The following is a 22128-nucleotide window of genomic DNA, read 5'->3' as shown; positions in this document are numbered from 1 at the left end:
ATTAATGATCAAATCTGGTGACAAATGGATCTGGTTTACCTTTCATGACACAAACTGAATTTTTTTTATACCCTCAAGTTGCTGGTGATCAAGACATTTAAAAATGATGCAGTCACACCATTTAAGTGCAACACCATTCAAGATTTTGAGTTCTAAAATGTGCTGTATCTAATTCTGTACCTCTTCTATTCCCTCTTTGGTAGTACAGATATATGGACAAGAAGTTGTCCATATATCTCATATATATGCTAGAAGTTTAAGGAGTCTGAGTTAAATCATCTTTTAAATGGCAGAATATCACTTAAGATACCAAAAAGTATTTTTCAATTTAAATTGTCAATATTGAACTTAGTAAAAAAAAAAAAAAGACACATATTGTGGCAGAGAATCCAATAAACACTTTCATTTTTAAATTCTACAAAGTATAAAGTATATATATATATTTTTTTTTTAAAAAGCTAGTTTAAATGAGTAGACACATTCTTCATTTGCCACAGACATGGTCCATTTACTACAGGAGCTGTAGTATACTTTATTAGCCTGAGCAGATTCATGACAGAGTTCCTACTACAGCAAACATACCTGATCCTTCAACCAATACAACCAGCTGATGAAGCAAAGCATCACCCTCAACTGTCCGCTTTGCCAGGAGGCCATTCTCACTGCTTGATTGTCAAAATCAAATAAACAGTTTTTGCAACCCTACAAGAATACAAAGGAGAAATGAAAGAAAGGAGCCACGTGGCAGTGCTTAAGCGTATGTGGTAGTTATAAGGCAGGCAGGAAGGGGTAATCATTGCTGTGTAGCACTGAAGCCGAAAGTCCATACAGCACATATAAACAAACACAGCGGTGTGCAATGCATCACAAAAGTCTTACTAAGTTGCCTATAAATACCAGTCAAAGTGCAGTTAATGTAGTTTGAGCTGCAGGAAGTGTATCGCAGAACAAGATCTGTGGATCCTTAGATTAAATCCTCGATCGACACGTTCGCCATCAAATGTACAATACAATTTAAGGACATTTATATAGTGATTCTGAATTTATTTACTTCTAATATACACTGTAAGGGGGGGGGGGGGGATCGGTGAAAATCTGTGGTGCAGCATGTGAGCGGGAGCCAGGAGCAGCCGTTTTCCCTCTATTCGTCGTCCTTGTCCTTTGCGCCGTGTTTGAGGATGCGAGTGAACTCTGCGTAGTTGAAGTTGCCCTTCTTGTCGATTGGCGCCTCGCGGAACAGCTCGTCCACCTCTTCATCTGTGAAGCGATCGCCCATGGTGGTCAGCAGCTCTCTCAAGTGGTCCTCGTGGATAAACCCTGATTGGGCAGACGGCATCCACACTGAGTAACAAAATACAGCGCTGCACACTGAAAATGGCATCTACGGCTCTTCTGTACGCGACTCACCAGATCCCTCCTCGTCGAAGCAGGCGAAGGCGTTGCGGATAACGTCCTCGGGGTCCGTCCCGTTGAGCCGCTCGCCAAACATTGTGAGGAACATGGTGAAGTTAATGGGCCCCGGAGCCTCGTTCATCATTCCCTCAAGGTATTCATCCGACGGGTTCTTACCTGCGAAGCAGCCACGCGGTTAGATTACATTCAATGCCTCTTTCAACTATTCATGCCCCTCTTTTACTTCGTATATTTACGACCTTAAATTTGTATGCGTGATGGGATTTTATGTGAAATACCAATGCAAAATTGTAAAGTGGAAATCTGCGGCTGCTTTTGCATTCGCAATGACAACTGAAACTCTTTTAATGTACGTCACTTCCAGCTCTGGAGACCGAAATCTTTGCAAAATTGTTCAGATTTGAGTCGGACTCGATGATGAAGCTCCTGCAAAGTTCAAGTGTTTTGGAGCCTGTATTCAGGAAAGCATGATGCTGCCCCCACTGTGTTTCACCCTGATGATGCTGGGCTCAGGGGGGCTCACCTGGCCCATCTGCTGTGCTCCTTATTTTATCATTTATAAAGAATTTAAAAAACCATGCACACCCTTCCACATAACAATTATGTAGTACTTTTTGTGAGTTGAACTCACAAAATCCAAGTAATACACTCAAGTTCTTGGTTGTACCGTTAACTTAAAGAGCTATTGATGCTTTTGCGAAGCATTGTACAGACGCTTACATTTGCCTGATATGCAGCAATATTTGGTGGGTGAGAAATATTGAGAATAAGGATTCCGACTTAAGTTGAACCCCATAAATGCACCACATCTGTGAAACATTTATTTTACTTTATTATATGTTTTTCTCCCATTTTGTTTTATCCACCAAATAGTGACAAAAAAAAAGCCTGAAGTTTTTTTTTTGTTTTTTTTTACCCAAAGAGGCCAGCATGTCATGCAGATCCTCCTTGTCAATGAAACCGTCCCTGTTCTGGTCGATCATGTTGAACGCCTCTTTGAACTCCTGGATCTGGGACTGGTCAAACATGGCAAAGACATTGGAGGTGGCCCTCTGTGGCCGCTTCTTGGTGGTCTTTCCCTTGGCACGTTTGCTAGACATGGCGACGGCTCGATCTGGACCTGTGCAGAGATATGCATCCCGTCAGACAAAGGTAGGTTAGACAAAGCTTCGCTAACAAACACAGCTTTATGCGAATGCACAAACTAAGCTGGTTTATACAGTATAGTTTGCATTTAGCACCAAATCTTCCATAGGTTTTGTTTGCACTTGAGGGTGAATCTTTTCCACCTCACTTCCTCTAGAGAGAGAGAGAGAGAGAGAAACGCATTCTCGGTGAAACGGCAGGCACTTTGATGGGTGTGAAAATGGCATGTCACTGCAGCACACACCTCAGATAGTTCCAGAATTAGACCCGTCACTCATGCTCGGGTCTACAAGGATTTATAATTCGTTTGTGTGTGCACATGTGTGAGTCCCGGGGTAAATGGCTGATGGAGGACACAGGGGTAAGGCTGGTTTGTGCAGGAAGGTAAATGAGGCCAATTATTCACACAGAAGAATGACATCATGTCTAGATAAGCACAGAGATGATGGAATGCAAGCGTCTTTATTGTAACAAAAAGATATATATAAAAAAAAATCTTAACTTTAAGATGAACGTGTTATCTCAAACTCTGATAAGTAGTCTTTATAATATTTACTTTATATGGAACAAACTGGAGCCTGCAAGATTTTTCAGTCTTATTAAAAATATATTATGCCCAGAGCTAAATCTCTGGTTTGCGTCATGTCTCTGAAGCCTGATGTCACTCTTCAGCCACTCTACACTCATCGACAATTATCAAGATATGCATTTATTGCTGTTTAGAAAAGGATTTCACAAGCTTACTGTTTGACTATTATTTTACACACATGAAATAATGCTCAACTTGTTCTATCCCAAAGTGGATACTTGTACATTTAGTTTTTATCTTCTGCTCATTGTGTTGTTTTAATCTCTAATTAACATCAGGCAGAGGGATTACTAATGTATGCTACCAATAATAAATGTAACTTGGGTACATGCAAGTTGTTTTTTTGGTTAGCAAAGTCACTGCCCCCTTTTTTAAATTGAAAATCTCAAGTAAGTTTTCTCCTTCACGTCTATTCCTTCTCTTTGTTTAGGCACATAAAATGAGTCAAACCATTTAGTTCTGTCCAATGAAACAATCTAAGGTGAATTTTAACTGCTGCATGTCTACTTGATGTTTCTATTAAAGGTTGTGCCTGACTGAAGTGAATGGACACATTATGACAACTACCATATAAAATAAATAATGCTGGTCCTTTTTATTTAAAACCATTACACTGGTTATTTGGAGGGATACACTGGACAACAAGCGAACATTTTCTCCTCGATGTTGGCGTGGTAGAAGCAGAGATAATGGTCAATCCTAGCGGTTTCAGCGTCTAGACGACTACGTGCGAGCATCTCAAACCCTGCAGCTCTCTGGGGCTTTTAGGTCTACAGTAGTCGAAATTGTCCAAAAGCAAGGAAGGGTGGAGATGAATGCTCTCAAAAAGCCATTTCTAACCCTTTGATGGTTTAATACATTTGTGCTGCCACAGCTTTGTTAACCCGTTTTCACCACATCTTTCATCACCCTATGTGTGACAGTGTCTTTGTATTTAATAGAGCAGAGCAAAGACGAATTACTGTGCAGGTCAGCCAAGACAAAAGGAAAAAAAAAAAAAAAAAAAGAGTACCACGTAAAAGGGGTTTTCTCTGCCTCTTATCCGGGCTGCAGATGCATGTCTTACAGTCATTTTTATTTATACAAATTAGTGCAACTGTACCTCGTTCATACTTTTATAGCCAATGCAAATGTGGCGTGTCAGCTCAGTTTATGATCTTAATGGACAACTCAGCTGTGATCTAAAGTTTACATGAAGACATTATGGATCTCCATGTTTGCATTTCCTCCACATAGATTAAAAACAAAGTGAGGAACCTTTACTGTAGGACAGTTCACAAACACGTGCACTATAAAAAAAACTGTTTCACAATATCATTCTATTATAGTAGTAACTATCTTTTTGTTTGTTTCACACTTATTTGAAGATGCAGTGCTCAATTAGAAGTAAATTCAAGCAACAATAGCCACTTCTTTTTTGGTGATAAACCCAATCTAAAAGTTTTGGTCAGATTATAACAAAATAATTGGTTCAGCCGACTGGTGCTATTATACATGGCGTGTTGTGTGCAGCACAGAGTGATGGGGGACGATATGTATTATAAATGAAGATGCCAACTTAATAAAAAGTCAAGCATTGCCATAAGATTTATGGATGAGAAGATGTTTCTATGCAGGTTAAGCTAATTTAGCAACAGCAGTCTGAGGTAGTCATCATTTGTAAATTGCAACACCTGGTCATCAAGAAAATGGTTTATAAACCACCTTATTAGCATGTTTCAAAAGTTTGTTACAATTTTAGGAATGTTTTGTTGTTAATTTCACTTTTTTTTTTAAAATGGAGAACAAACCAGATGACTTAATGACAGAAACTGTGAATGTACTTGTTAGTTGTGATTCAACCACCAAGAATCTAGCACAGGTATAAAACTGCTTTCTACACTGGGAATTTTTGAAACTGGATTAACTATTTAGTATCATATGTTAGTTAACGAATTACGAATATCGCCTCTGGTTGTCTTGTCTGTTTGAATAAGCCAACCCAAGTAAAACAAACAAAAAAACTAAAACTTAGGAGAATTTGTCAAGTACATTTTTAAAATGTGTTGAATCACACTTTAAACATGTGATTCAATAAACATGAATTTATTCTACTCATGCTGTTTAAAGTTTACCAAAAATAAAACATAAGCAGATTCCTTCATCGGTTTTACGGGTTAAATTCTAGCAGGTTATTCTGCAGTCTTCACTGATTTTACCTAACACTTGGCTCCCTTTGTGTCCCAGCTAATGAAAACAAAACACCAAAGGTGTGCACTTTTGGCCGCAGGCCCTTCCATTCCCAACCTCACAGGAAGCTGGAAACAAAACTACCATGGAGAGGTAATACGACATTTCAGGAAGCAAGGAGTTCCTCCATTCGTTTAGCGCTTTTCCCTTCATTCTTTTCGGAAGACGCACAACACCCAGTTTTTATCTGGTGCAAATACAAGTACATCAGACATAAGAGCCTTTATTTCGAGGTCCTAGCCTCTACCCTTCCTTTCGGTGACGTTACCTCGCTACATTCAGGCCTGACACTTAAAACACTTGGGGGCAGGGGAGTCATTTCTTTTTAGAAAGCACATATACAAGGATGGTTTCTTATATACATGGCCTACAAATGATGTTGATGTGTTCCCTTTTAATCTATTGCAATGCCTGAAAAAACGAAAAACTCAAGTAAAGCACCAAAACCCACTTTAGTTCAGGAGCCCACATCCTCCTAAATCCAACTTTGTCTGAAAAACTTGTAGCAATTTAGTTAAGGTCCTTTATTATGCCCTATATAATGCTTTAAATTAATCTTAAGAGCTACATTAACCACAAAATATTAATGACATTAATTTATAATTGATTTTGTAGATGTTTTTTTTTTATTTTCAACTTTGGAATGCAGTGTAATGAAATCCTTGCTTTGAAGACATATCTTGTTAGAGATATACTTACTAAAGACTAAAGGTACACGGTGTATAAAGATACCTTTATTTTAATTGCATAAAAATACAGCGAACCGATTTCAGAAGGACTGAAATAATAAACATAATATGTAGGTTTGGATTCAAGACTTTTTTTTTCTTTAAGGCCTGTAGCTGACATCATAAATTTTAGACATTTTAAGTTTTCAGCACATGAACTTTCCCTTCAACATGAATAACAATTAATGCTTAAAACCAGCAATGAATTGTGGCAAGAACAACACAAATAACTACGACTTGATTTGTACTGACAGAAACGTTTGTTCTCTGTCCATCACTGATTTCTTTCATCCTTTTATTCGGAGTGGGCCAAGACAAAGCTCCCCTGTCCTTAGATCCAATAGGAGCAGTCGCTGTCTCACTCCATCTCACCGACTTTGAGTCATGAAGGTCAGTCGGCGCTGAAGTGTGAAAACTCAGAGACCAACGGTCACACATACCAAGAACAAACAGAGTGAGGAGTCCAACAAGGGACGGCATCTCAGGTGAACGTAAGAAATGGGTCAGCTGCATTTGGAAGTTCCTCTGTGGTGGAAATGAACATAACCATACATGCTCACAGTTCAACTGGCAGAAGATGAACACCCCATTAGTCTCCTTTCAGGGAAGGAAATCTCCACAAATATTCACTTCGGAAGATCACTGTATAGCTATCCTCTCCTCAGCTCCGACTCCTGAGATCTTACCTCACCAAACCACTTAAAATAAAGCTAAAAGAGATCCTTGGCGCTCTTAAAGAGTTACAGCCAGCTTTCATTCTCACCTTGGCTTCAAGCTGAAAATGAAGAGAGTCTTTTCAACTCCTTTTGTCCGGATCCGTCACCGCAGAGGGAAAGGAGGCAAGCGGTCCTGCTGAAAAGTTTGCTCAAACAATCAAACGCCCCTGGTTAGGCCCCGCCTCCTTTTCCTCCTCAGACCAATGGAAATAGCAGTGTGTCCCGTAGGGAGACGAACCAGGCCCAGACCATTTGTCCATACAAGGCAAAGGAATGCAAAAGCTACAGCCTCGCTGCTGCCGTGGTCGTTGTTTGGGATGTTTGGCGAAAAGGCAAAGATGAAATGACAGGAACTACGATAAGGCTGCCTTATTTAGAGAAAGGAGTCTAAACATTTGGTGGAAACATATTAAGGGAGAGAGGGAGCAGTGAGGAAATGCAGACTTGAGTTTCTGCTGGAACAATAGTGCCCTTAAATAGGCAGCGAGGCTCCACAACTCAGGGGCCAGAATTTAAAATGAACACCTGAAATGATGCCGTCAAGGACAGTTTCTGTTTTCACTTCCAGTTATTCTCTCCTAATAAAACTATGATAATTTTCTTCACAAGATTAATAAAGTATCTGGTTTAATCTTATGTCACTCTGACTCTTTTCAGCTCTTTGTAAAATCTAAGATCTTCCCCTCATTGTTTGGGCAGAATAATTTAAGACTTCAACACAGCTTTCTTTCACAGGTCTTCAATACATTTTACATGTTTATTTTTTTGTTTTGTTTTTTAGAAAAATAAAATACAGTTGCCTAAAGCATGAACATTTACTTGTATATGACAGTGTGACTTAAGTGTAAAACTAATAAGAAACCATTGTTACCTTCCCTTTTTATATCTGTTGTTAACTCAGCAATAATCATTGGTTTTATATTTTTAATAGAATATCATCTAAATTACAAATTTTTTTTATTTAGAAAAACAGGATTAGACTGCAGTACAATCGAAAAAAAAGGGGGGGCGGTGGTGGGGGGTACGTCCAAGGTCTACCGCGTGTTAGTTAAAATGATGTTCTCCTGCGGTGCAGTGTCGCCATCTGCTGGGCTACAGTAGTCTTCAAATTGAAATTATTACACTGAAAGAAAAATTAAATAAAATATGAAGTAGGCTACTGCGACAAAAGATCTGACTCTTTTTAGGTGTATTGACCTTGGCTTCAAGCTGAAAGCCAAGGTCGTCAATACCCCTTGATTGATCTTTTGATTGAATAACAATTCAATTGATTGAATCAAAAGGTCAATCAAAAGGTGTATTGACCTTTTGACTCCCCCGTACTTCAACGTTCCAGACGGTCAAACAGATTAATATTAAATTAAAATGACAAGAGGTAAATATTTCACACCCTGGCCCTATTTTAAGTAATTGCCCCCAAACTAATAACTAGTTGGTGAGAACAATTGCAACAATAGGAATGATAACAAAGTGTAAGTTTTCTTTATTTGTGGATTATGACTTTCATTTGATTCACTGCACCCCAAAGCCTTATAAATGGGTTAGTAATCCTTTCTTGGCTGATAGAAACAATTACTTTCTTACTCATCAGTTATTGAATATCTTCAGATTAGGTGTGGTGTTTAGGCTTCTCAGATCTTTTGGCCCTCCTAATGTTTGTCAGACAGGTGATATGATATTTAGTGATATGAAACAAAAGAACATGTGCTTAATCACACGTGACATGATTAGGTAAAGTGGCAATTCTATTTTCACATCATCTACCTATCTAATTAAAGAGGGTAGGTTGTGATATTGGAATTTGTCTGATGATCTTAGACATCGACTGACAGGCAAAGGCAGATGGAATGTTTAAGTAAAACAGAAAGATGAAAGGAAATGCAAAAACAATGAAGATTATTTGTATTATTTGTCTTCTGTAATAGCTGAAGAGGTTTCTTGATGTGTGTTAGACCTTGTTTCACGTATTGTTTACTATTTACATTAAAGGCGGAACAGTTTTAACCCTGGAGTTTCTGATTGGCTTACTGAAGGGGACTTGAGAACGCGCATGCGTTGTACAGTTGGAAGATGGTCGTTGTGTCAGAGTGAGGAGAAGCCCGAAAGGTGAGTTGTCTTTTATCTCATCTTTTAACGCCGATAAAAGGTGTTGTATGAAAAGTGTAACAAATGTAAAACACGTGGAGTGCTACAGCCGAGTGAGCTGTAGTAGTTTTTGTCAGTTTGTAAAGTTTTGCTGTTCTCTCTACCGCGCTCTCCCAAGTTTTTCATAAAAGTAGTAAATGGAGGTGATTCATCTCTATCGGAATTCTGTTTTTAATCGAAGTGAACTGAATGAAGTTCAGGGGGAAAGTTTAGCGCTTCGTTGAAGAGAACGTATTATTTTTCTTTTTCTGTAGGCTTTGAATGAATGGAGTGAAGTAGTTAAGTTACTCAGTGCCTGAGTAAGACATGTAGCATAGTCGCGGAAGCTAAGTTTTCTGTTGCATCCTTATGTTAAGGCTCCCACAAACTTCATCCAAAGTCCCTTTCGTTTGACGTTCGGCTTCAGATAAAGTATATGGTGACCTTTAAAGTTACCCATTTTGTCGTCTAATGGAAAAGCGTCTCTGTTTAATTAAATTTTTTTTTTAGCTATGTTATATTTTTATTTTTTGAAATGTTGTTGTTAATTGAAATAGTAGTAGCCTCTAAATTAAATTTATTGATTAAATTATTTACATTTTGTGCGGATTCACTAAAGTATTTTTGAATTTGAAATTAATTGAATCAATTTTTAATAAGATTGAGTCATTGATTTAATAGATAATAGTTTCTCAGGGGGAGAGGGGAGAAGAAAAAGAAGTTGGATAATCCAATAAGTGGGAAACTCGAGTTTTTAACTTAAGGTTGTATGAGGATTGTAAATCTTATCTTAAAACATTAGGCTTTTGTGGATATTAGATAGTCATGGTGTAATAAGTTTTTTTTCGTTGTTGTATTACTACCTCTAACATGGAACCCACAATCCTTAAGTCCAAAGTAATACCTGGATTATAAAGCATCTGACCCTAAGTGCACTAATTCACAATTCAGCAGTCAATAAAAGGAAACGTTCATGGTGTCTTTCTAGGTGATCGAGTAATACAGTTTAATGTGGGAATAAGTTTTTGTACATGTTTATCCAACATTTAGAAATCTTCCCTGATATTTGTTGTTTATTGTTGGAGCCATGGGGATTTTTTTTCCCCAACCTGTCTACCTTTAGGTAAAAAATGTACTATTAGCTTCGGTAATAGAAATGTTCACTACAAAAGTTTTGTACCTGATTAAAATGTTCACACACTCACAGTACCGCCCAACCAGGAATTGGACGGTAAATGCAAATAGGAAAATTGTCGGTGGTAGTGGTTAGCTTCTCTCTTAGGACGGCAATTTACATATCCCTGTGGTTTTCCGACATCCACAGATTTGAGGATATTTCCAGGTCTGCGCTCTAATTTCAGATGTAAATACAGTAAGTAGACACCGGTGCTTGTTCTTAGTTCACAACCCTCTGTTTAATTTGTTTTGGGAGTTCTCAAATTATTCACCAATTTGTGTCTGTCTGGAGAATTTTGTATTTAAACTAGAGAGACTAATGCTTTTGAAAGACTCATTTCTAGCTGTTAATAGTTATAAATGTTTCTTGTGGAATGCAAAAGGCACCCCAAGCAACATCTGTGTTGCTTTTGCCACACTTTTGGGAGAACTTTTTTATTTATTTATTTTTTAAATTGTGACATAATCTGTTTTGTTTTAATGCTCCGTAATGTATTGCATCATGCAGTAATCGCCAAAAATGTTGATACTTTATGTTGAAACAATGACTGTCTTATTCTAATCGACAGTGATGATTATGTTTTTGTTTTCTTAAACTAAACCAAGTAGTTCATTTGTACAAACACAAGACAATGTTGAGACTTTGCTCCTAAAGTGAACATGAATGAACAATGAATGAACAATGAATGACTCGTACCCTTAGAAACATTTCAACAATGTTTCAACCAAGGCGCTCCTTGGTCATGATGCTGTTTGTTCACTAACAACCCTCTGAGGCCTTCACTGACAAGCTGCATTCATATTGAGGTTAAATTACACATTTCATTTTGAACTCAACTTTACTTATTAAGTGACTTTTGAAAGCAATCGGTTGCATTGAATTTTTTTTTTTTTACTTTTTAGAGTTGTTTTGATTGGACAATCCTTTGAAAACCAGGCATCATTTTCCTTCCAGTTTATTGTTATGATGTACTTTATGTTGGTCTGTGATATAAAAAAATCCCAGTAAAATAGAATTAAGATTTTGGTTGTAATTTGACGCAATGCTAAAAAAAACTAAAATGTTTTCAAGTGTAAAACAGTGATCGATAGCTGCAGCTTTGCAATACAATATCCAGCTGATTTCCTCTGAGAAGTGGATAAAAAACTCCAGCAAACGCACCTTTTGGAAAATTCCTGACAGAATCATGCGAACGCAATATTGGATTTATAACTGCGACTGTTTCCTCGGGGTTTCTTTTATTGCTTTCACAGTACACCACAGCCGACCTGGTTATAACAATCAACTATCACTTTAAGTTATTTCTGACGAATGAGGCGGTGAGCTAAACATGTAGTCGTGTTTCTGTTGCGCAGCCACATGATCGGCCGGAGTTGCGGTTGTGTGTACGACCTAATCTCATCTCCTCATCTGCTGCTGTTTTCCTCAGAGGCCTACCTTTCTGTCGACTTCTCTAGGCAGCTTGGGCAGAGATATCCATCCTAATGCGAAACTCTTTCTGTGAGACAGCATATCTGCTGGAGAGTCCCCCTGGTCTTTGACGGCCCAGAGAGCTGTGGTTGCGACCAGAATGTGTGTGAGTGCGTTTGAAAAGCTCATCAGAGGCTTTCAGAAACTGCTGGTCTAGCTGTCATGTGAGGCGACTGTGTGTGTGTGTGTGCGTGTGGGTGTGTGGGTGTGTGTGTGCGTGCGTGCGCGCGCGTGTGTGTGTGTGTGTATGAATATACTAGGACTCTCTCACAGATCACTGTATATATGTATTTTTACCACAGAACAGAAAGGAGTAGAGCGTTGTCGTCTCTTATGATCCAGTTTAGCTCAGCTCTGCGGACTTTCAGAACTTTGTCTCTAAGGTGTCCGACCTGCCAGTATGTAGGCCGACATTCACAGAGACACGCTGCGCGTCATCAGCGTTGCGAGGCAGTGGAGCGGAATGAGAAACAAGATTCTGAGGATCCTCAGATGAACATGGTGGCAACATTTCCTGAGACAGTTTGTGAGTTCATAAAGTGGAAAAGCTGATGGCGGAGAGGCGGTCAGGGCAACCTGGCTGGATTGGGAGGGAACACCTGCATCCTTCTCTCTGGGTAAGACTTAGACTCAGGATCTGCTCCAGATTAGTGGAAATAATCTCTGATCTCTTGTTTTTTGTAAGTACTGTTTCAGCTATTACAGATTTCTCTTTAAAGCCTACAAGGAGTAAAAACAGTGACTTTAAGACAAGGTTCCTTTATTAAAAAAGCATAGGAAATCATTTTGATGATTAGTATTTTCTATTAGCTGTTATCTTGCCAAGAATTACTAAATCAGTCATCTTCATGTGTAGATCCTTATTTTAACTGTGATTTCCATAAGGCTGCTGGGATTCTCCATTAGAGAAAATTCTCCACTCAGGGATTACTTTTCATGATCAAGAGTTTAGGTACCCCCCCTGAAGTTATTGCATCTAGGAAGCCTAATTTCATGCTTGGTTTTAAATAGCTTGAAAGCTAACTTGACAGTCTAGCAATGGACTGTCACTTGAAAGTGGACTGTCCACCTTGAAGGTCAAAGGTCAAGTTCTGCTTTGTCTTTTTGAAGCTGGTAACAGTTGGATTCGTTTGGCTTGTTTGGTGAGAAAAGCCAATGTTACGGCAATTACTTTTGAATTTCACCAACGTGTTGTCTTCACGTCTTCAAAACCGACCCATGTGTTTGTGTACACTAGAGCCCTGCCTGGTGAACACTTTTACATAATCAAGTTGATGGACCAAGAAAATTACGTCAGCAGATTCTGTTGTCTTGCAAAGACAAACAATTACATCTTTTCACAGGATCGCATCTTAATTCGTGTTTGTTGACCTTCAGACCATTAGTCACAAAGACCTGATGTAAAGGTCAATATGCCTTACACAAAGCAATAGAAGAACCAGCTTGTGCTGTTTGGAATGAACTCTGCAGGTTGGAACTTTTTTGCTGGTAATTTTTTTTTCTACTTGTGTGATTCAGCAGACAGAAACACAGCTAACCAGGTACAGACCGCAGCATTTACCAAAGAGCAGAGCAAGAAACTGTTTCTTTCTTCATCATGGCACTCGGTCTGCCTAAAAGCTCTCACTTCTTGTTTTTCTTCTCGTTTATTTCTTGTAGTCACAGACCATGAACATTGTGGGCCAGCTAGCAGAGACCGTGTTTGTCACAGTGAAGGAGCTGTACCGCGGCCTGAACCCGGCCACCCTGACCGGTGGGATCGATGTCATCGTGGTGCGGCAGCCTGACGGTTCTTACCAGTGTTCGCCGTTTCACGTCCGCTTTGGGAAGCTCGGCGTGTTGCGCTCCAAAGAGAAAATTGTGAGTATTTTTATTTTTTAAATACCTTATTCTTTGCCTAAATATTCCGTCGTCTCTCATTGAACTGTATGTTGTGATTTTTAGGTCGACATCGAGGTAAACGGAGAATCGGTCGACCTGCATATGAAGCTCGGAGATAATGGCGAGGCTTTCTTTGTGGAGGAAGAAGAAAACATGGAGGTAAGCTGAACTACGTCAGAGACCGCTTTAGCTAAATCACACTTTCATGTCGTCAAATAACGTAGTTTTTTTTTTTCTTTTCTACTTCTCTCCGTGTTAGGTCCCAGCCCATCTGTGCACCTCCCCAATTCCTCTGGAGGTCCCCGAGGACACGGATGTGATTGCCGAGGGGTCCGGAGCCCGCAAGAAGAAGCGGCGGCGGAGGCATGTGCGTTATGATACTCAGCAGAGGGACGAAACCAACTCTTCGTCAGAAGAAAGAGACAAAGAGGAGCCGAGCACGAAAGACTCTGACGCTGCTCAGCGGGAGAGTCCTTCATCTACACTACTGCTGACCAGGTCAGACAGTAAAACGTGCAGATGTTAAATAAACAATTAATCGAATTTAAGTTAGAAAAATTTTTATTTATTGCAGAGACAAAACTTAAGAAGGGGCTTGCATGTTTGCCTTAAAGACTAGAAGCTTTCTTTGGACAACCCTGCTCAAACAGCTCATTATGAAGTTTTGAATAATTCTTTATTTATTGGTGGAAAGTTGCGGCCGTGAGTTTTAACCCGATTGTAGTCGTGCTACACCTGATGCTTCAGTGAAAGAAGATTGGAGTTCGGTGTAGGGGAACCAGGATCTAACGTTGAGTTTAATCCCAGATCGAGGCAAATAAACTTGTTAAATCTTTAACGTTTTTCATTTTGCGTGTTAGTAAATCAGTGTACTACTCGATGTCTGAGGAGCCAGATGAGGAACTGGGGGCCACACAGGACAGAGACACTCATCCACCTTCAGACGAAGAGCTCCCAGAGAAGTGAGAAAAGCTTTTTACTTTCCGTTAAACAAACATTCTTGTTCGTTCTTCGGTTTTGAGAATCCCCTGTGTGTCTTTCCAGTGTTTTCTTGAGTCGGGCGGATTCTCCTAAAATCGACTCCGAGCTTCTGGACGAAGCCCCGGATTTGTCTGAGCCCCAAATGCAGTGGAACTGGGGAGGATTTCCCACGGTGAAACACACCGACACAGACAGAGCAGCGCATTTACGTCATACCTGTGCTGTGGTTGGAGTTCAACCCGCTGACACGCGGTTGTCCTGTTTTTCGCAGCCCTGTGACCCAGAGAACGCACCAGGAGAGCTGAAGGCCACGTCTCACTTCTTCCCCATTGAGAGACAGGACTCCTTTGACCTTGGCGACGAGGTCACGCCTTCCGAGGTGACCGGCTGCGTGACGCCACAGCCGACGGCGGACTCAGTTTGTTTAGACAGCAGCGCTCAGCAAACCAGCTCTTCATCTCCGAAGAACTTTGACGACGAACTTTCCTCCCACGACATCTTCATGTCGTGCATTTCTTCCACTGAAGTAGATTCTGAGTTTACGGTGGAAGAGAAGGAGGAAAAAGAGTCATCTTCTGAGAAGATTGGCATTTGTTTCAACAAAAGCCAAGAAGGCGCTGAAAAAGTCAGTTCTGTAGCTGAAGGAGTTTCTGAAAATGGAACTTTGAGCAAAACAGAAGAGCTGACAAAAAAGATGGCAGAATGCACACTCCAAGAATCAGGCCAGGATAGTGGAGGACCAAAAGATCCGCAGCAAGAAAGTGTCTCAACTGAGCAGAGAGAATCGGATTCTCCCTCATCTGAGCAGAGAGAATTGGATTCTACACCTTCTGCTCCTGATGGAGGATTGGTGCCCAGCGCCGGAGGAGAAGATGACGACACCATACTCGGAGCGACCGATGAATCACCCGAAAGCTCAGCCGCAGCGACGACTGCAGCACAAGCTGCCGACGCGGACACTGGGAGTGACGTGGCGAAATCCTCCGAAGCATCCTCCAAACTGGAGCAACAGGATGAGAAAAAAAGTGAAGCATTTGAGCGATTAAGTTAATTCTTTAGGTTAATGTCAGAAGCCTGAGGTGGATTTGTTCCTCACGGTGCTGCGTGACTGTGTCGTAGGTAAACAGATTCATCCTGGAGGCTCGTCGGATATTTACCTGGAAGACCTGAACACTCTGGACCCGGAGGTGGCGGAGCTTTATTTCCCCAAAACGTGAGATGTTTTCTGACACACTAGACACATTTTTGTCAAGCTCCAACCTTGAATTGCTACATATTTTCTGGACAGAAAAATAATATTTTGTCACCTTCCTAAAATAATGGCCTGAGTCATTTTTACCTAAAGTGATTTGGCAAAAAATAACACGTGCCATTATTTCAGGCCTTTATTGCAAATTTGTATGCAATAAAGACAATAAAGCTATGAGCAGATATGTTTCTAATTTGCCATTAGCTGTATGGGTGTTCAGTGTTGGAACTATGTAACAAGCCAGTAATTCTGACACAGTAACTTGAAATAATAGCAAATGCTGAACCTAAATTACTCACTGTTGCCTGTCCACAGAGAGGCAGAGGGAGCGTTAACTCAATTTGCTGAACAGGGCTTAGGTAGCCATTCGCCTCAGTTAGTGGACATTGGAGCAGTGGACAGTGGAACAGAGTACCTGTCTGATTCTTCTTACGTCATGGACGTCAGCATGTCCCTTTGTGGGAAAGTAGGAGACACCAGCCAGATTACCAAAGGTAGGAGTGATTGATCCAGTGTCAGGTTGGAGAATGTGTCTATTTGATCATTATTATTATTATTTATTTTGTACTTATTTATTTTGTTTGTTTTTCATTTTGCTTCAGAAAAGTTCACAGAGCACCTTGTGACATATCAGGATTTTATCAACAATCCAGGAATCATTGAGGATCCAAGTCTAGTCATCTGCATAAATTCTAAGTGAGTGAAAAAAATAATTATACTGTTTTTAAAAGTTGATCAGCTTCCAGCCTAAAGTCCTTGTTTCCATTATTGCTCATCAGCTCTTTTACACTTTTTTGCAGCTATTACAATTGGGGAGTGGCTGCTCCAATGATCCTGTCCGTGACGGCGTTCCAGAAAAACCTACCAACGGTACTGTAGTTTTTTGATACCCGACCACTAAAGTCTTAAAAATGTATTTTAAAATTCAAACATTAAGTGCACCTTATTTATAGTTATAGGATATCTTACAATTTTATAAAAACCTGTGCAATAAAAATGGTGGCAGAAAAGAAAGGATAATTTTCTTTCTATGTGTCTCATACATAAGAGTACAGTAGAGAAGCTGGTGAAGGACAAGATGTCCAAAAAGCCTGGCCGCTGGTGGTTCTCATGGAGACGCAGAGAAATGGACAACAACAAGGTAGCTGCTCAGGTCCTCACACACACACACACACACACACACACACACACACACACACACACACACACACACACACACACACGTTTGTTTTGCTATCTTTGTGGGGACTTTCCATTGACTTCCATTCATTTCTACTCATTTCTACATCCTAAACCTTACCTTTACCCTTTTCCTAACCCTAACCATCACATACCTAACCCTAAACCTAACCAAAACTCAATTCATACCTTAGCCCTAACTCTGACCCCTGACCCAAAAACAGGGTTTCCCCTCGTGGGGACCAGGGTCAGGTCCCCACGAGGAGCGATTGGTCCCCACAACGTAGCATATGTCAGGAAAATCGTCCCCACAAGGTATTACAAACAAACGCACACACACACACACACACACACACACACACATATATGCTTATGTGATGGGTAATGGGAAGAAATGTTATACATCAGCCTACACTGACTGATTAATCATGAAAAGGTGTGTCCTTTCTAGTTGGAGAATATTTTTCATGTAAGACATAATGGTGCTGAATGCTGACTGCTCTTTTCTCTTCAGCAACAACAATTAAAGGAGGAGCAACTGGCAAGTGTTTCCTCCCCAGTCCAGTAAGTCACCTCATTACCAAGTGATTAAATAATCCTTCCCCAGGAAACCTTGCGTCCCGTGTTCCAGCTGGTGTTGTTCTAGCAAGTCCTGCTGTTGCACATCTGTTTCACTACCGCATGACGTTGGTAGCGGAGGGAAACCCTAAAGAGGATTCCTTGCGTGTCTATGTTAATCTTTACTGGCTGCTTTAGTTGCTCACACACCCAAATATCTTCAGCATTGTGTGGACTTGCGTCTAATTTCATCCACACTTCTTTCACTTTTTCACATTTTCACATTACTATGTATCTGAAAAAGGAAAATTTAATAGTGGGATATTTTTGCAACCAAATTATATACATAATGACAATTGTGTTTGAATAAAGTGGTGGAAATGTTAAATGCGTTTGAATTTCAAGGCACTGTACAGTTGCAAATGTTAACTTATTTGCGAGGCACACACTGTAAGTCACTGTAAGACGTTTTTAGAGGCGGATGAACACAAACAGTGACTTTCCTTTGTTGTTTTCCCAGAGCCACACTGGATAACACTGAAGCTTTAGGGCTCCGACAAAAACCTCCCAGTCTTTCTTCAGAAACCATGTCCATGTCCTTCAGCCACATGTACCGCAAATCACTACGTCTCACTTCCAAGGAGATAGTAGGACAACCCTGACTCTTTGCCTGAAAACATCAAACATATTTAGATAAGATCTTTTTGTGCTATGATGTGTGTCTCTCTGATCTTCTTTCACCAGGATAGTCTAAATCTGCGTGAAGGAGCCAATAAAGTGGTATTCAGTGTTACATCGCAATATCAGGGCACCTGTCGCTGTGAAGCTGCCATCTATCTGTGGAACTGGAACGACCGGGTCATCATATCAGACATTGATGGAACAATCACCAAGTAGGCCACGTTAAACACGGTTTCTTGCTATAAAATCATCACATCGCTTTGCGTGTTTAATTCTATAGAAAGCTAAGTTTCCCTAGGTAAGCGTCACCTTTCTACATCTCTGATTCTGCAATAAATGAAATGTGACGTCCAGACAAGCCAGGCTGCCAAAGATTTCTTTGGACATATTGGGAAAATTCTCCAGCATCAATGTCAAGTATCTGACATGCTTTCCTGAGCCAAAAATGACAAGCGCTTCTTAAACGTCACAATAATAATCCAGTAATATCACTACTAAATCTTACGTTTAAACTGTGCAGATGCTCTGTCTACGTTATTAAAGAATCTCATACCATACTTAGTGAATGCTTGAAGTGGCTCCTGCTGCTGACAGCCTCTCAACTTTTTTTGTTATTTTAGTTGATAAATATTTGACCACTGGTGTGAAATTTTCATCTCCAGTCTGTTGATCCTTAAATATGGAAACAAAATAAAATACGACGGTAACATCATGACCAAAGTAAAGACCACCCATCCTCACTCTAAAGAACACAGAATCCCACATCCTTAATCCCATTAAACAAACACTATAACTTTTGTGTCATTTTCATCACATTTTTGCACATGCATCATGTGACACAAATCACATGATGCACAAGTGTTGATATTAACCTAAAATATTAATGAAAACATCCTTTAGAATTTACGACCTTATTGTAATCCTTTTCTGTTTTCTTTTGTTTTTTTTTGTTTTTTTAATGACAAAAAGTTTTTTTTTAATTTTTTTATTTTGTTATAAGCTCCACTCTGTCTCTTCTAGATCTGATGCGCTTGGTCATATCCTGCCTCAGTTTGGAAAAGACTGGACACACAAGGGAATCGCCAAACTTTATCACAAAATACACAAGTATGTGAAATGCTGCTCCTTCGTAGATGACGCCTGAATGGAACTCGACCTGTCGGATTTTCTTGTCTTTTTGTTGTGCATCCTGCTATTTGAACAATCGAAAATGCATGATACATTGTGTGTTTTTGATCAAATGTAATAACTGATTTTGTAAAACGCCGTTTTGGTTGTTCATTTCTTTGCAGAAACGGATACAAGTTCCTGTACTGTTCAGCGAGGGCTATCGGCATGGCTACGATCACCAAAGACTACTTAAAGTGGGTCAACGACCAAGGCACGGTTCTTCCTAAAGGCCCTGTGCTGCTGGCTCCCAGCAGCCTCTTTTCAGCACTACACAGGTAACAGTGGCTCAGATCCTCGCAGGATGGTCTGTATTCCCCATTCAAGAGACCGAATTAATAACTGTGTATCGACACCCTCTTAAAATAGTAGCCATAATGGTTATTTTCATGTTTTTTCAAAACATTTCACAAATTATTGCATATAAGTTCATTATCTAACTGTCTTTACAATGGATGACTGTGGACATCAACTTTTGCAGGGAGGTGATTGAGAAGAAGCCAGAAGTTTTTAAGATCGCCTGTCTTAGTGACATCAGGGACTTGTTCGGATCACACAAACAGCCTTTCTACGCGGCTTTCGGCAACAGGACTAATGTAAGCAATACTGAAGGCTGACTCCAAAGTCTTACATAATATCCATACCTCTTAGGACGTGAGGAGCTGTGGTTGAGTGGTTTACATTTAATCACTTTGTTAGACAGACTCTTGCATATCTCGGAAAAAAAAAAAATGGTAGCTAAAATATTAAGTTTATTGGTTAAAACTTTTTTCTGGTAAAGAAATAAGACTAAAGTTATGTGAACCTCTGCAATAAAGCTCATCTCTGATGCGTTTGCAGGATGTTTTTGCCTATAAGAAGGTGGGAGTGTCTGAGAGTAAAATATTTACAGTCAACCCAAAAGGAGAGCTTATCCAAGAAATGAATAAAGGCAACAAGTCTTCGTAAGTAAAAACCAAGCAATTAAATGGAAATGATTTTTTTGTAACTTGCCGTCATACGTACATGAAGATTAGTCGGATTTCTGAGCTCCTGGTTGCATGTGTGTTTTTTCTGCAGGTATAACCACCTGACTGGATTGGTCGAGCATTTCTTCCCCGTGGTGTCTGCCGAGACAAATAACGCTGCAATTTTGGTCTGTCCTGAATACAGTAGCTTCTCTTACTGGAAGGATCCTCTGCCCGAACTGGACATGAGCATACTGACATAGACCAACTTCCAATATTGTGTCTAAGCCCTTTGCACATATGTGCAAAACAGATATCAATTCTCAGATTTTTCCCAGGACAACCACCTTTGATAAGAACATAAAGAAGTAGTTGTTGAGTTTTAATACTACACTCGGATAGATTCTAAATAAACTATTTCGAGTCAAAGCCACTGAATAATTAATAGCTTGAGCATTTTTAGTTTTTCAAGATATTTCTCCCGTCTCTACATGTTTTAATAATTATAAATCCTATTCAACATATTATCTTATGAATCGTATTGAAAATGACACAGAGAAGAACTCGACTTTAAAAAACACACCAAGTAATGCCTAAATTGTAGGGATGACTCAGTGATAATTTGCCTTACTTGAACCATCTATGTGTGTGTGTGTGTGTGAATTCATTGGTCTACATAGCATATGGAGTTTTATAGCTCATTCTACCAAGAAACCAAAAACTGCTTAAATATGCATATCAAATTAATCTTAATTGTAAGATCTGTTTGATCTCATTGAGTTTATGAGTCTGTTTGTGATTATCTGTTGCAGCTTTGAATTTGCACTTTACTGGAGAGAACAAAATCCTTTGGACGAAAAGCAATATTTTAAACTCGTCCAAGACTAAAGGTTATGCACCATTAGAATTTTATGTCATGCAGAAGGACCATTGAGTCTGATTATTGTGACGCTAGGTCATTGTTTCATGCCAAGTTCGTAATGGCACAAATTGTACACTACACAAACGAGCATCTGCAAGCATCCACATTCTTGCAGATTCTGGCTGTAAACTGTTAATGGTAATGTCATACATATTTATTATTTAGCGTATTTTATTGTCCAGCTGATATAAAATTGAGTAGTTTTGTTTTGTAAATCAAATGTACAACAAATGTGAAAGAATTTTAAACAATCTATGTTGCGCACATTGTAGTTGTGTACTTATGTTTTTAGAGTAAATACATTTTACTTGCAATAAAACCACTTATAAACATTTTTTTTGTTGCTGATGATATACAAATGTTTTCAATCAAGACTTTGAAGTGGAGATAGTGTTCTTGCTGTACTTGGGGGAACCTATTACTGAATGTCCTTGTTTTTTTTGTTTTTTTTTTATGCATTTATTGCAAATACCATAGTGGTCAAAAGTTTTAAGATGAACAGACGTATTTTGTTTCAGAAATGTTTCAGCTTTACTGGTGTTAGATCTTTGCATCAGCTGTTTCTACGGGACACAAAAGTTAAAAACGAACCACTTTAACTAGTTTGAATGACTTGTTGGCAAACACATCTGAATATATGCGAAGGGTGAATATGAATTGGATCTGGGTCTTTTTTTTTTTTTTTTTAATGAGTCTAAATATTTAAAGTTTTGATCCAAAAATAAACCACTTTCATTAGTTTCAATGTCTTGTTGAGAAACACATCTAAATGTATGCAAAGGGTCAATACGAATAAGATCTGGGTAATTTTAGATATCTAATATTTAAAGTTCTGATCCCTGAGCCACTTGATTTTTATTGTTTGAATAGTGACACATTGCTACTCTGCTTGAAAACACATTGGTGTGTCTAAGGATGAAGCTCTGCACTGGTGGTAAACTCATATGTTAGTTGAACACTCTTTGGAAGAT

General features: G+C 39.5%; 2 protein-coding genes across 3 annotated transcripts; one reads left to right on the top strand and one right to left on the bottom strand.

Moving 5' to 3' along the window:
* Positions 1-503: 503 nt before the first annotated feature.
* On the bottom strand, positions 504-7027 carry myl9b (myosin, light chain 9b, regulatory). The gene is made up of 4 exons (XM_014981158.2): positions 6869-7027; positions 2330-2533; positions 1408-1569; positions 504-1317 (listed from the first exon to the last, which is right to left on the bottom strand). Exons 2-4 carry the CDS (start codon positions 2511-2513, stop codon positions 1142-1144), a joined length of 522 nt encoding a protein of 173 aa, XP_014836644.1. The 5' UTR covers positions 2514-2533; positions 6869-7027; the 3' UTR covers positions 504-1141.
* Positions 7028-8828: 1801 nt separating this feature from the next.
* On the top strand, positions 8829-21489 carry LOC106914400 (phosphatidate phosphatase LPIN3). 2 transcript variants are annotated; one of them, XM_014981162.2, is made up of 20 exons: positions 8829-8927; positions 13252-13452; positions 13537-13632; positions 13733-13971; positions 14334-14435; positions 14518-14626; positions 14726-15479; positions 15574-15667; positions 16019-16197; positions 16306-16399; positions 16504-16573; positions 16752-16844; positions 17397-17446; positions 17961-18087; positions 18185-18333; positions 19142-19228; positions 19414-19566; positions 19770-19884; positions 20129-20232; positions 20348-21489. In XM_014981162.2, the coding sequence occupies exons 2-20, from the start codon at positions 13261-13263 to the stop codon at positions 20496-20498; spliced, it is 2958 nt and encodes a 985-aa protein (XP_014836648.2). In that variant the 5' UTR covers positions 8829-8927; positions 13252-13260; the 3' UTR covers positions 20499-21489. The 2 variants fall into 2 exon arrangements, with proteins under 2 accessions (XP_014836648.2, XP_087861613.1); XM_088005487.1 differs by having other exon boundaries at positions 14518-15479.
* Positions 21490-22128: the final 639 nt, after the last annotated feature.

Source organism: Poecilia mexicana, unplaced genomic scaffold, assembly GCF_051168715.1.
Source record: "Poecilia mexicana isolate PSO_F unplaced genomic scaffold, ASM5116871v1 scaffold_5, whole genome shotgun sequence".
Lineage (NCBI taxonomy): Eukaryota > Metazoa > Chordata > Actinopteri > Cyprinodontiformes > Poeciliidae > Poecilia > Poecilia mexicana.
Note: the sequence above shows the minus strand (reverse complement) of the source record. Positions and strands in the feature narration are given on the sequence as shown.